At 53.5% G+C, this 14,100-nt stretch overlaps 1 protein-coding gene across 2 annotated transcripts in view; it reads right to left on the reverse strand.

Moving 5' to 3' along the window:
* Positions 1-450: 450 nt before the first annotated feature.
* LOC125936943 (tyrosine-protein kinase ZAP-70) overlaps positions 451-14,100 on the reverse strand; it is a 19,677-nt gene continuing 6,027 nt past the window's right edge. For both annotated transcript variants that reach the window (XM_049651398.1, XM_049651397.1), the window contains 12 exons: positions 13,253-13,685; positions 12,437-12,597; positions 7,820-7,958; positions 7,631-7,718; positions 7,505-7,551; positions 7,228-7,279; positions 6,000-6,192; positions 5,233-5,439; positions 2,912-3,104; positions 2,680-2,820; positions 2,464-2,576; positions 451-953 (listed from right to left, as the gene is read on the reverse strand). In XM_049651398.1, the coding sequence (XP_049507355.1) occupies positions 830-953; positions 2,464-2,576; positions 2,680-2,820; positions 2,912-3,104; positions 5,233-5,439; positions 6,000-6,192; positions 7,228-7,279; positions 7,505-7,551; positions 7,631-7,718; positions 7,820-7,958; positions 12,437-12,597; positions 13,253-13,654 (1,860 nt within the window). In that variant the 5' untranslated portion in view covers positions 13,655-13,685 and the 3' untranslated portion in view covers positions 451-829. The remainder of the gene's footprint in view (positions 954-2,463; positions 2,577-2,679; positions 2,821-2,911; positions 3,105-5,232; positions 5,440-5,999; positions 6,193-7,227; positions 7,280-7,504; positions 7,552-7,630; positions 7,719-7,819; positions 7,959-12,436; positions 12,598-13,252; positions 13,686-14,100) is intronic.

Below are 14,100 nucleotides of genomic sequence, written 5' to 3' on the forward strand. Positions count from 1 at the left end.
AAGGTGAAGGTCCCAGCTGTGACTGTGTCCAGGGAGGAAGGTGGGGCAGTTGAGTAGGGTGTTAGGTGATAGAATCACCTGAAGGCACTTTAAAACGCACCAATGTTGAGGTGTGGAGGAGAGGGGGTTGGCGTTTGTTAAAATCGCGCCAGGTGATGCTAACAGGCAGCCAGCATGGAGAGCACCCTTCTCACGCCACCCACAAAGACAGGGAAGCTGAGGCCCAGCAGCACACCTGCCTCAGTTCCCCCACTCTGCCACAGCTCCTCACTCACACAAAGATGTCCCCAGGGCAGAGAAGTGGGAAAGCCAGATACTCAGACCCTGGGGGCCACATCCAGGCCCACGCAAGAAAAGCTGTGCTCAGGCACTTCTCATTGACCCCTTCCAATGACCCACCCCCTGTCCTGCCCAACCCCCACCCATGGCAGGAAAGATGAGAGACTCAAATAAGAAAGAAGCTGAGTTTATTTAAACGATTGAGGTCTTGCCACCTGAGAATTCCAAGTCTTCCCCTTTGGGCTCCAGAGGAAGGAGGGTCCTTACTGTAAGCAATGCTCCCTCAGTTCAGGGCTCCCCGGTAGATACCCGCCCAAGAGCAGGCTATGCAACCCCACCCTCCCAGGGCCTCCCTCCTCCCCCAGCCAGAGGGGACAGGTGACCAAGTGGGGAAAACTAGATCAGTATTAAACTGAGGCTTCAGCTGCCTGCCTTATACAGCCCAGCTGGTTTGGGCAGAAAAGCTGAAGTGAAGCCAGCCAAACTGGAGGTCCTAGGATGGGGCTGAAGCTGGGGCATCGTGGCTTGCAGGCTCCAGGCAGGCTGGAGCTCAGGCAAAAGCAGTCTCGGTTCCCTTTCCAGGCCCCGGGGGGTCCTCAGTCTTGCTCGCCAAGCTGTAATAGTAGGTCCGCATGCGCTGCTCCACAGCCAGGAAGTCTGGGCGGTCTTCCCACCTGTGGGGGTTCAGGTAGATCCAGGCCACTGACCATATCCCCAGAACCCAGCTTCAGCTGGAGGGCAGACACGCATAGGGCTCAAAAAATCAGTGTGTGGCGGGGAGGCACCTGGGTGGCTCAGTCAAGCATACAGCTCTTGGTTTCAGCTCAGGTCACGATCTCACGGTTGGTGAGATCAAGCCCCATGGCTCTGCACTGAGATTCTCTCTCTCTCTCTCCCTATCTCTCTGCCCCTCCCCTGCTTGGCTTTGTCTCTCTCGAAATAAATAAACATTTAAAAAAATAAAATCAGTGGGGCTGTCAGGGTGGTAGAGTTTTGGGAAATGGAGACGTCTCTTGGATGTGAGTACTAGAATTCGGGTGGTTCTGTACCATGTAATAGAAGAGCTGCCGACATACAGGATGTTGGGGGAACCATCTGTTGAGGGTTAACTGGTGAAGATTTAGGGAACTGAATTCACTGAGTGTCGGGGTTACAACTATCAACCAAGGGGGCCTGGGATATTGAAGGCTGAGGTACTGCACATGTGCCAAGGGCCAGTGTATTTGGATGCCAGGTGCGGGCTTTTATGGGTACAAGTATGCTGCCCCTAGTCTAGCAGAACATTGGAGCATTGATGGTGGGTTCAGTTAGTGAAGAGTTGGGCTACGAATGGTACTGTGTGTGAAATATCCATGTATAGCGTTGGATGCGAGCCTCTTTCGGTATTGGGGTGTTGGTGTACTGAGTACTTCCCAATGGAGACCAGGTCAACACATGTTGGATGGACTGATCATGTATTATTTATCATAAATAGGGTATCTATACATCGGGTTGCTTGGGTGTTTAGGTGTCAATGTCATAGGTGCTGGCCAATGGAATAATGGATGTCCGGGTAGAAAAGGTATCAAATGTTGGAATATCCATGCTCAGTGGATGACAATGGCTCAGTGTAGGACAATATCTTGTTTGGGTGTGTGTTGCCTATTTTCTGATGGGAAGTTGAAATGCTGATGGTGTTAAAAGTTGGGCTGTTCAAGTGTTGAGCTTGAACACTGGACAGAGGTGGAGGTTTTGAATATATTGAGTATTTGGGTGCTGTAGTATTGGCTTGTCAGGATAAATAGGTGTTGAATGTTGGACAGCAGGGGACTGAGGAATGAGAGTGGAGTATTATCACATGTCCTGACCATTGGTTCTATATTTTGGGTAAAAGAGTACTGCCTTGTTTGACTATTGCAGGATCAACGTGTTGAGTGTTGGCTGGTGGGGGCCTGAGGTTTTAGATGCTGGAGCACTAGGTGTTTACAGGTAGAGTGTTGGGGTGTTGGCCCATTGGAGCACTATAGGGTCCATGTGTTGAGGTATTTAGCATAGGTGCAGAGAGTAAAGCTACTGCGTGTGAGAAAGACTGTGAACTGGGTGAGTCTTGGGCAGGATGAGTTTTGGACTATTGGTCACCATGACCTCTGGTCCCCGGCCCAGTGTCGGCTCAGCTGGGTACCCTTCCCACCCACTGGCACTCACTTGTAGATCCAGCAGTCACTCATGAGTGTGTACATTTCAGGTGGACAGTCTGGCGGGCACTCCATCCTCTTGCCCTGCTCGATGAAGGCTATGACTTCAGGGCCCTTCATCTTCTGCTCGAGCCAGAACCAAGTGCAACATGAGTAACCAAGGCCACCTCACCCTCACCCCGCTTCTCACCCAGCCACCTGCCCACCCGCCTCTGCCCACGCCTGCCTTGTAGGGCTTCTGGCCATAGGAGAAGGCCTCCCACATGGTGACCCCATAGCTCCAAACATCACTGCGGCTGGAGAACTTGCGGAAGTTGAAACACTCGGGCGCATACCACTTGAGCGGCCACTTCCCTGCCGAGCGGGCCTGAAAAGGGGGAGATGTTGCCAGGGCGGGGCTCAGGGACCCTCCACCCACCAACCTCATCCACCTGGGCACCAAAGGGGTGGGGGCTCACAGTATAGTAGCTGTCGTCGGCACCCAGTGCCTTGGAGAGACCGAAGTCGCTGATCTTGGCGTAGTGCCGGTTGACCAGCAGGACGTTGCGGGCTGCCAGGTCACGGTGCACAAAATTTTTCTCCTCCAGGTACTTCATCCCCATGGACACCTGGTGCAGCAGCTCCGCCACGTTGCTGATGGGGATCTCCTCCCTGGGGTGCAGGGGAAAGCAGGGTCAGGTGGGAGGGGACAGCCCCAGTTCCTAAGGGAGCAAAGCCCACACCTCTGACCCAGCTGAGCATGTAGTCAGCAGGTGCTTATTGTGTGCCCAGGCACAGGGCTGGAGATACAGGAAGGAGGGCAGGTGTGAACAGAAGAGGCAAAACCCTCTGTCCTCCTCTGGTCTCAAGACTTTCAATGTCTCCCACATACTATGATTCCCAAACTTACACATTTACCTGCATCCTCTATGTGCCCCTGGTGGGGGGGGGGGTCTCATGGGCATCTCAAAAATAATAAAGACAGAGGCACCTGGGTGGCTCAGTCAGTTAAGCATCTGACTCTTGATTTCAGCTCAGGTCATGATCCCAGGGTTGTGGGATCGAGCCCTATGTCAGGCTCTGTGCTGGGCTTGGGTCTGCTTGGGATTCTCTCTCTCTCTGCCCCTCTCCTACTCTTGTCTCTCTCAAAATAAATAAATAAACTTGAAAATAATAAAAATAAAGATAAAGCTAAGTTCCTGGTTGTTCACACACATACCCAGCTCCCCCCACTGTCCCTTTCTTCTCCAACAACCACATCCTTTCATTGACTTGGGCCAGAAGCACCAGCCTCACCCTCAGCTCCTCTTTCTCACACCTGGCTTCTAATCTGTCAACACACCCTGGCAGCTCTGCCTTCAGAATCCTTCCAGAATCCTTCTACTTCTCTCCACCTCTGCTTCTGCCACCCCAGTCCAGCCTTCATCATTGTAAGCCTGGACCAGAACGAACAGGCACCACCACCCTCATTCCCCATCGCCCATCCTCCCTGAGCACAGAAGCCCAGTCCTGCCACTCCCCCTGTTTAGAGCCTCCCAGGGCTCCCACCACACTTGGGGTGGAAGTCCAAGGTCTCCCCATGGCTCACAAGGTCCTGCATGACCTGCCCCATCACTTCCCTACCCTTATCAGCTCCCCCTCTCCTCTTCATTCACTCTGTTGCAGCCATGGGACCTTCCTCACAGTTCTCTCACCACATTGGGCACAGGCACACCTCAGGGCCTTTGCACTGGCTTCTTCCCCCACAGCTGCACTTGGCTGCCTCCCTCAGTTTGCACAGACCTCGCCTTCTCACTTTTCACCTCCCACCGTGACACTCCCAATCCTCTTTTCTATAGTACTTCTCTTCCAACATATTCTACATTGTATTATAATTATCATTGAAAGCCTCTTTTTTCCCAACCAGAATATAGGACAGAGACCTTTGTCCCTTTTGTTCACCGATGAATCCCAAATGCTAGTAACAGTCCCGATTACAGAGAAATTGCCCAGCAAAACCTGTGGAATAACTGAATGTATGAGTCAGCACGAACGCATGCACGAGCTGGGGTACACTGTGAATGTACATGCACCAGTGAGAATAGGAGTTGATGGTCACACGCCTCAGTGAGTGTAAAAGACCATGTCTATGAGGGTAAGAGTTTGAGGCACGAGAAAACAAACGAAATCACAGTTTCTTTAGATTGAGGGTCAGCAAATTTTTTCAGTAAAGGGCCAGATAGTAAATATTTTAGCCTTTGCAGGCCACGTGTGGTCTCTACCACATACTCTTCTGCTTCTTTTTTTCTTTTACAACCCTTTAAAAATGCCAAGCCATGCAGTACCAAACAACACTGTGGGCTGCAGTTTGCTGACACTGTCTTAGGTCAAAGACAATCGACTATGGACAATCTCACGAGGGCAAAACTTCCAAAGCTCTTACAAGCAGGGCCGGACACTGTTCTAAGCACTTTACAAATATCAACTCATGTGAGCCTCACAAGAGCCCCCTGAGGTAAATACTGTGATCAGCACTGTGGTACGAGTGAGGAAACTGAGGCACAGACAAACTGAGAGACCTGCCCAGGGTCACACTAGTCAGTGGCAGGGCTGCAGTTCAGATCTGGAGGTCAGACTCTGACGGCTGTGCTGGTAACAGCTCCGCCCCATGGGTGTGAGTGTGGGCGTGCAGGGCGGCAGTAGTGAGTGTGTCTACAGTCGTGTGAAAACAAGTGTGCCCTCGTGGCTGGAGCACACCCATAAGGACGGATGAGCCTGCTGGGCCCACAAGTTCCAAGTGCCCAGCCCGCCCGGAGCTCACTTCTTCCCAAGCAGGAACTTGTGCAGGGGCCCGCCGCCCGCCATCTCCATGACGAGCATGAGGGCCTCGGCCTGGCAGACGCCGATGAGCCGCACGATGTAGGGGTTGTCCAGCTGGTGCATAATCTGCGCCTCGCGCATCATCTCATCCTTGTCTGTCTTCTCCGTGCTGTGCTTCAACACCTTGATGGCGACGTCAATCTGCTTCCTGCCATGACGTGCACCTGGTCAGCACGGGCCCCGCTCGGCCCCTTGTGCCCACCCAACCCGCCTCTCTTCTCTCTGGCCATGTGTGGTGGATACCGTGGGTTGCCACCTGGATCTCCCTTCAGGGTCCAGGCACCCACTAGCTCAGGTGCCAGGAGTGTCGGCCAGGGACAGCTCGCTGCCAAGTCCCTCACCGAGAACTGCCCCTCGCTGAAAAAAAACACCTCAAAGCTACACCCGCCCCCAGGGGCTGCCTGTATCCAGTAGCAAGGCTACAAAGGGGGACCCCTCTGCAGCTCCCCTGGGTCGGTTAAGGCCTCTGTTGCAACTGCGGCTCAGCCCACCCTCTCCCTGTCCCAGCCTGCTTCTCCCACACCCTCTCAGGTGCTGACCCGAGCCCTCCCAGGTAACCCCCTAGCATGTACTTTTCTGGCCCAGGGTCTGTCTCCCTGGCAAACTGATATCGCATCCCGGCCCCAACCCCCAAGGCCTGGTGAGGCCACTCCCTCCTCTGTCCCCCCACCACGGTGGTGCCCCAGACCACGGCAGGAGCAGCCATACTTGCGCATGCGATAGACGCCCTGGCGCACTGAGCCAAAGTTGCCACAGCCAAGTTCTATGTCAGCGATGAGGAGGTTCTCACGCTTCAGGAAGAGCTTCTTGTCCTTGAGCTCCTCAGGGTCACTGTAGGGGCTCTCGTACACACTTGTGTCCATGGGCATTGGCCTTGGCTTCTCTGTGGACACTAGGCGTGCTGGGCATACACACACGTGTGCGCTCCCAAGTCAGGATGAGGGAGTGGGACAAGGGACAGGGAGGGCACAGCAGCCTTGGCACCCGCAAAGCACACACCCCAGACAACGGTGCACCATCCAGAGCATGCACAGTCACATGGGTACACGTGTGTGCTCGTGTGCATGCGTGCACTTGTGTACACTCCTGGTCCCCTCTGGGGGGGACTGGGAAGCCACATCCAATGGGCTCTAAAGGCGTATGCGACTATGTGCACATGTAACCACGTGTGCCCATGCATTCACACAAACGCACCCACGTATACTTGCACCCACGTCTGTGTGTGATGGGGGTCCAAAGGCACATCTGCATGAGAAACTGTTAGTGTAGCAGCTACAGGAAGACCTCTGTGCGTGTGTGTGCACCTATGTCCATATCTGCCCATGTCTCTGGATGCACCACACAGCCATGTTTACAAGGGCTCCAAAGGTGAGCCTCTGTGTGCACACGCAATCCTGTATTTTCTCTGTGCATGCACACGGGATGGGCTTGCATCTACACATCAAACACATTAGCATCTGCAGCCAGGCATTTTAAAAACAGGGGCTCCAGAGCCTGCCTGCCTGCCTGCCTGGGTTCAAATCCCAGTTCCACTATTGCCTAACCGCAGGACCTTATTAAGTTACTTGCCCTCCTTTCTCATCTGTAAACTGAGAATAATCATCATGACTAACTGGCATGACTAATATGGCATATCAGAAGCATTCGACAAGCTCAGACACACACGAGCATGGGGCGTGACTGGCACATTGTAGGTACTGAACACATGTGTGTCTGTGGCTCAGGCACAGCCAGATGTACTCCCCTGCATGTCTGCATGCACCCCATGCACAAGCACACAGGCAGGCGTGATGGATGTGCACCCACGTGGACGTCTGCAGTCACAAGTCAGGCCTGGCCCACATCCCTCCCCTGCCACACCCTGGAGCCCAGCCAGGGACCTTGATCACAGCCTGGCAGGAACCCCACACATACACCTCCAGCTTTGTCAGCTCACCTGGTTCAGGGGTGTATCCATCTGAGTTAAGGGTATCAATCCGTCTCTGAGCCTAAAGGTCACGGGGTCAACAAGGGTCAGCAGGACCTGAGCTGGGGGCACCCAGCCCCTGAGACCCATATTCTCTGAGGACTCCCAGGGACAGTTCTGGGGGTACCCTCTTCTGGTCCATGGCAGCCCCACTCTCCATCCCAGCCTCGCCCTGGGAACAGGACCCATCACCCACCCGCCCAGCTCCATCCCTCACGACCCAACTTTGAGATGCCAGCTAACTCACATGGGTGAAAGTGGATGGGTGAGCTGGGAGTGTGGGAGCAGCAGCCTCTGGGGGAGAAGTGACAGTGAGAGGGTGGGGCACGGGGTCTTCGCTCACCCCGCCCCCGTCCCCCACAGCCCCACTCACCTGAGCTGGCGCTGGCGCTGGAGTTGGGGCAGGCATCCTTCAGGCAGTAGATGAGCCCATCAGCCTTCAGCTTCAGGTACTCTACCAGCTGCAGGGAGGCGGCATCAGGGCCTGGGCTCTTCCCTCCCCCAGAACCCCAAGCAACCCCCCACCACATCCCCTCAACAGCAAGGTAGATGGGCAGCTTACCTGCCAGAGCGTGTCAAACTTGGTCCCCTCAGGAATACAGTATTTGCCTGCCTTGTCCTGGCTGATGAGGTAGTGGTATACGGTTTTCCCGTAGATCAGGGACAGTGCGTACGTGCCCTGCTCCTTCCGGGGCCTCAGCCTGGCAGGGGGAAGGAGGGGGTATCACCCCTATAACCACCTGAGTTCTCCTGTGGTGACCCCCTGCCGGGCCCAGATCTCACACACACACACACACCCATGGGCTCTGACCCTGACAGTCTCACAGAGAAGTGTCAGGGACTAGGGGAGCCAAGGTCAGGCACGACTCAACCTCCAGACCTACTGGTAACAGGTGGTAGGGTGGAGTCGGGGAGGGAAATGAGAGGAGAATGGCAGTGTCCACAGGGAGACACAGCTGTCCAAGGGCCAATATGTGACCATCCACGGGGGAATACTGGGCCTCCCACGGTGGACACTCAGCCCAGAATAGCCTGAGGCTCACACAGCTGAACACGTGGCCATCCAGGGGAGAACACTGAACCAGCCACAAGCAGACACTGGGTCCTCCACAGCAGAGTCTGTGGCCTTCCTTAGGAGACACTCAGCCATTCACCGGGGATACTTGGCCATCCACAGGATATCGAGCTATCTATGGTAGACACTCAGCCACCCACAGAGGCCACAGATGTCTCTGCAGGTAGACTTAAAATATTCTCTTGGGGAGAGAAAGCCACTTTTCCATGAAGAGCCACAGAGGTAAGCACAACTCCATGGCTCGCTCCTGGGGCACCTTTGTACAAATCAGAGTAGGTCACCGTGTCATCACAACAGACCCGCTAGTTACTGTAAAGACTGACCTTTGACAGAGTGAGAACTTTGATTGTCCTCTGCTGGAAATTTGCCAAAATAAGTACACAAATCTTCCTAGTCTATGAATGGGAATTAAGCCCCTCGAAGAATGGGGGCTTTGTGTGGTAAGACCTTGTCCGCACACGCACACACACACACACACACACACACACAGGCCAACTTAGAGCCAGCTGCCTGCACCCCCTCATCCCACAGTGAAACCAACCAACACCTCCCACAAAACAATTTTGTTTCGAGTCACTGGCACAAGGTTCTACTCCAGAGTTAAGTGTAAATTTCCAATGGAGGATGGACACCAACTGGTCCTGGGGGTCTCAAGTCTTGTACAAGAAGTTGTAGGCAGCTGACCCATAATCTGAGGAATTGTATTACGTTGCAGAAGAGCTGGTTGTTGGCGGGCAGCAGGAAGTAGGCATCAGGATGGCCTGCAGGTGGTGTAAACTCTCTGACAGGGCTTTGGCCCACGAATAAATGTTTACTGAATGTTAACCATGTCTCAGGCACTGTTCTAAGGGCAGAGATACAGTAGTAAACAAGAGAGATGTGAGCCCACCTTGTAATCAAGCCCTCCCTTAGGTCAAAGGGATGGGGAAAATATCCTCTAAATTGCCATGGCAAAACCTGAGACTGGGACAGAAGGGCAGCAAGTTCCCAGGAGAACAATGCAATGAAGCAAGATATGATTCCTAGGCTGGCCCACAACTAGGGATGCCTGAAGAGATAGGAAACCAGGGTACAGGGTGATAGGGGAGCCTCAAGGTCAGAGAAGAGAACCCACAACAAACTAAAATGCAAATGTCCCACAGAAAGGAAAGCACTTCCATAACTAGACTGGTGGGGTAGCTTGGAGGTTATGGTTTCTAATTACTAGTTCTCTTCTTTTGAGTAGTAAAAAAGACCTCCCTCAGGTCCACATCTTAAGTTTTGAACTAACAGCAGAAACTCAACACCCAGCGCTCACCAGCAAACGTATATGTAAAATTGAAAACACCACCACAATACGAGGCATTCTTTCCCATCAACAGATGGAGTCTCAGGGCACCTGGGCGGCTCAGTCGGTCAAGTGGCTGACTCTTGATTTTGGCTCAGGTCATGATGGAGCCCCCCGCATCTGGCTCTGCACTGACAGTGTAGAGACTGCTTGGGATTCTCACTCTCCCTCTCTCTCTGCCCTTCCCTCATGTGTGCATGCACTCTCTCTCTCTCTCTCTCTCTGTCAAAATAAATAAACTTAAAAGAAAAAAAACATAGAAGTCTCATTCTGTATCTCCTGCATCCGGGCCTTATCACATGACTCACTTGGGCCAGTAAGACATTAGCAAACATGACACGAGGTGAGGCTTGGAAAGTGGTCAAGCAGTGGGCTCGCTTGCCCTCTCTTGCTTGTCCTGGCAACCCTGCCACCATTGGAACGAGTCCAGGTTAGCCTGTTGGAGAAGCCCCAGGAAGGAGAACCCAGGCATGCCAGGCTGCCAACTGCCGGACATGTAAGTGAGGCCATCCTAGACCATTCAGCCCCAGTCCACACCCCACCACGTCTAACTGCAGCCACATGAGCGAGCTCAAAGGAAACCAGTACAAGAATCACCCAGTTGAACTAAGCCCACACTGCCGACCCCCTGAATCAAGGGGGGAATAAATAATGTTGTTTTAAGCCATGATATTTTAGGACGGCTTGTTACATAGCAAAGGCTAACTGATAACACTCTCTTTGGAAAGAGATATGTGAATTCATAAAAGAACAGCGACCAATTCCCACGTAATAACCACATAGGCCAAAGACATTGATGTGGTCACCATGTATATTTCAATGCCACAAATTCTACTTTATTTACCAAAAAAACCCAGTAGGTGGTCGCAGTTCTTTGCCTCTGCAGTTCAAACTTAACTTAAGCTAGAAGTGCCAGCTAAGAAATCAACGTGTATCTCTACTTCCGAATATACAGAACCTGGTAACAGTAATATAAGAGCTAGCATTTATTGAGATACTGGTTCTAAATTCTTCACATAGTTGCCATTTGACCTTCACAGCATTCCCCACAAGGTAGGTACTATTATTGTCCCCATTTTGCAGATGAGGAAACTGAGGTATTAGATTGCACAACTGGTTAGAAGTCGAGCCAGGATTCAAATCAATTCCAATCAATTAATTGCTAATAGGACTGACAGCCAGCTCTGTCACACGATTATCTGTGCCACCCTGAGAAAGTCACTTATCCTCTCAGTTTCCTCACATGTAAAATGAGACAGTTGAACTAAATCAGAGGTTCTTAACCCAAAAAGGGCTCCAAGAATGAGGCTTAGGTTCAACTACGAAATTCTGTAGCTTCTTGTGTGCAAAATCTCTGGAGTAAACATGTTTGGGGTCGAGAAAGGGGTTCAGCTTTGATAAGATTCCCACAAGGGTCTGTGATCCAGAAGAGGTTAGGAAACACTTAACAATATAATCTTAAAGGCCCTTTCCAGAGGTCAGGTTTCTTTTCAAGTTGAATCAACCACTCCGTAAACCCTGAGATTATAAAGAAAGCTTTGGCAACAAACAGCATGAGGTACAATTCCATCCATTCTTCGGCAGCTCTGACCTGTGGTCAATAGTTAAGCGTGGCCCTGGTTTTAATTCCAGGCCTGAGTAACATGCATCTTCCTATCATACCCTACACCCTTATCTCAGAACTGGACCAGTTCTGGGCTTGTGCCAGGCATCATGACCCACCAGGGGTGTTCCCCTCCTCCCAGCCCCATGCAAGGTTCTATGCCTACAGCTTTGACCCTTGGCCCCTAACTATCCCCTGTAGCTTTGACCTTCAGACCCTAACTATCCCCATATTGAGAAAGCAGTTATTGACTGCAGGAACCACAAAAGCAATCTACAATAGCTTCTGTCCAAAGCATGCCTTGCCTAATTTTCCAATAGCCTGGCTCAAAGTACCTGCTTCTGGTCTCCTGACATTGCCCAGTGTTAAGTCACTGTCCTTGATACTGTCACTGCTCTACCTGGTTCTGAACCTCAGTGCCAGTTCAGTCTCTATATTGTACCTGATCCTTGTTCCCTCAGCCTCAGTGTCCCATGGCTCATGTTGACCCTACCTGCCTCTGTGACTTCGAGTTTGATATCCAAGGCACCCATAGCTGGTCAAAGCCCTTGGCCTAGGCTCTCCTGAGACTCCTCTAACCTCAGTAGACCAATTAATTGTCATAAACTCTGCAGAAAGTTTGCAGACTTTTCCTTGGGGCAGAGGAATTCGTTGTCAAACATCTTCCATGGAAGCTTAAGATATGAAAGAGGTCAAAGCTGAGCTAGGGTGGGGACAGCAGCTGGCAGGTAGCACAGCCTGGGTTCCCTGGATTTGTTTTGTGTCTTCCTGCTCCACAAGGACAGGGATTTGTGTCCGTTTTGTTCACTGCTATGTCCTCAGTGCCTGAAACATGCCTGGCACATAGTAGATGTTCAGTAAATATTTGCTGAATGAAGGCGAGGAAATTGAAGCAGGCAGAAGTTCAGCTACTTGCCCAGCGACCTGAGCTGATAAATAGCAGAGCCTGGATTCCCACCCAGACAGTCCAGCTCTGGAGTCCTAACCACTACAGATCCTTTCTCATATAATGTCCCTACCACACACTCAGAAACACACTAGCCACTTGCACGTGTTAGCACAGGCGCACCCCTCCCTGCACACTGCACACTGAGGTCTGCCCCAGCCTCCAGGATTCTGGCCAACAAGCCCCAGCCTCACCGCCGTAAAGTCCCAGGCCTCAAGCCCCACATACAGGAACTTGCCGTCGGTCTGCGAGCCCGAATAGAGTTTGCGCTCCGCCTCCTCTCGAGTCAGGCTGCTGTGGTACCAGGGCATCCTCTCGTGAGCTGTTGTGGCAATGAGCTTCTCCACCTGGGGAGCCTGGCTGATGATGGCCTGCTCCAGGGCCTCACCCTAGGGAAGGGAGGATGGAGGAGCCAGGAGACTGATAACTGTCACCACGGGCGTGACCACAGGAACCCTCTTCCCTCCTCTGGACCTTCCTAATTTCCTCTGTCCCTATGAGACCCTTCACCCTAGACCCACCTAGAGTGAGTCCTTCATTTTGTTGAGGACAGCCCCCCTCTCCAGACACCCCCCTCCTACCCCCGCCCCTGCCCCCGCCCCCGCCATCTCCACGGTCCTTCTCCAACCTCCCGCCCATCTAGGGCCACGCCCCAGACCCCGCCTTACAGGCAGTCCAAGCTCATCTTCAGCTGGAAGATCTGACACTGGTTGTCGGGTATTGCAGGCTGTTGAAGACCACAGCCCGGCCCGCGCTGGCAGCTCCCCTATGGTCCTGGCCCGCCCCCAGCCCAGGCCCAGGGCAACCTTCAATAGCTGTCTGGCATAGGCTTGCACCAAGGCGTCACTCGGCGCCCTCCCTACGAGGCCACCTCTTAGGTCCTGCCCCCAACCAGGACCGCATCCACCCCTCCAGCTTCCAAATCTGACGAAGCACAGCAAAGCGCAGGCTGAAGAATGCATTCGCTCTCCCCAGTCCCCAAGGCTCTCTCGCCCTCAAGGGCCTGTTCTCCCCGGCCCCGCCCCCTCGGGCCCGCGCTCTCACCTCCAGCTTCCACGTCTGGCGCACGTAGTCGCGCACCATGGCGTCGCGCAGGCAATCGAAGACCCCGGGCTGCGGCTCGAGCCCGGACGGCCGGTTGCACGGCTTGCGCAGGTTGCAGGGCAGCCCGTCGGGATCGCGCGAGTAGAACTCGCAGAGCTCGGCGGGGCCGCAGTGCGCCTTACCGCCAGCTATGGCGTAAGTGCCGTTGAGCTGGCGCTCGATGGGGAAGTGGTGGAAACGCACATCGTGCACGAGCGAGAGCACGTAGCCGCCCAGCGAGCGCAGGCACTGGCGCAGCAGAAAGAGCCCGTCGGCCATGCCCGCCAGCTTCAGGTGCTCCTCCGCCTCGGCGCGCGAGATGCTGCCATAGAAGAAGGGCAGGTGCGCCGCGGGGTCCGGCATCGCCGCCGCCGCCCCTGTGCCTCGCCAGACCCTGCGGGTTCAGAAAAAGATGGAGGGCACGTCAGGGTCTCGGCTTGCCTTCTTGAACTCAGTCCACTGGGCCCAGAGATAGTGGGAGAGAGGACGCATTGAGGGGCATCAGTGTCATAGTGCAGAGCCTCTTTACGCCAGAATAAACTTGGAGAGGAGCCCCCGCCGGCTGGGCTCAGATCGGAGGATCCCCAATCCTCCTCTGACTTTTCAGAGACTTTGTGTGGAACGCCCAGACACCCCCACGGGCCCACACACACCAGAACCTGGAACCATTCATTCATTTCCCAAACACGTGTTGAATTACTGTGTTTCAGCCCAGCGCTGGATATGAGTGAATAAGACAGGCCCTGCCCTCCTGAATACTGAAAAATCTGAAAGTGTCCGCACTAGAACCGTTCAAAGATCGGTTCTAG

This window comes from Panthera uncia, assembly GCF_023721935.1.
Source record: "Panthera uncia isolate 11264 chromosome A3 unlocalized genomic scaffold, Puncia_PCG_1.0 HiC_scaffold_11, whole genome shotgun sequence".
NCBI classification, from domain to species: domain Eukaryota; kingdom Metazoa; phylum Chordata; class Mammalia; order Carnivora; family Felidae; genus Panthera; species Panthera uncia.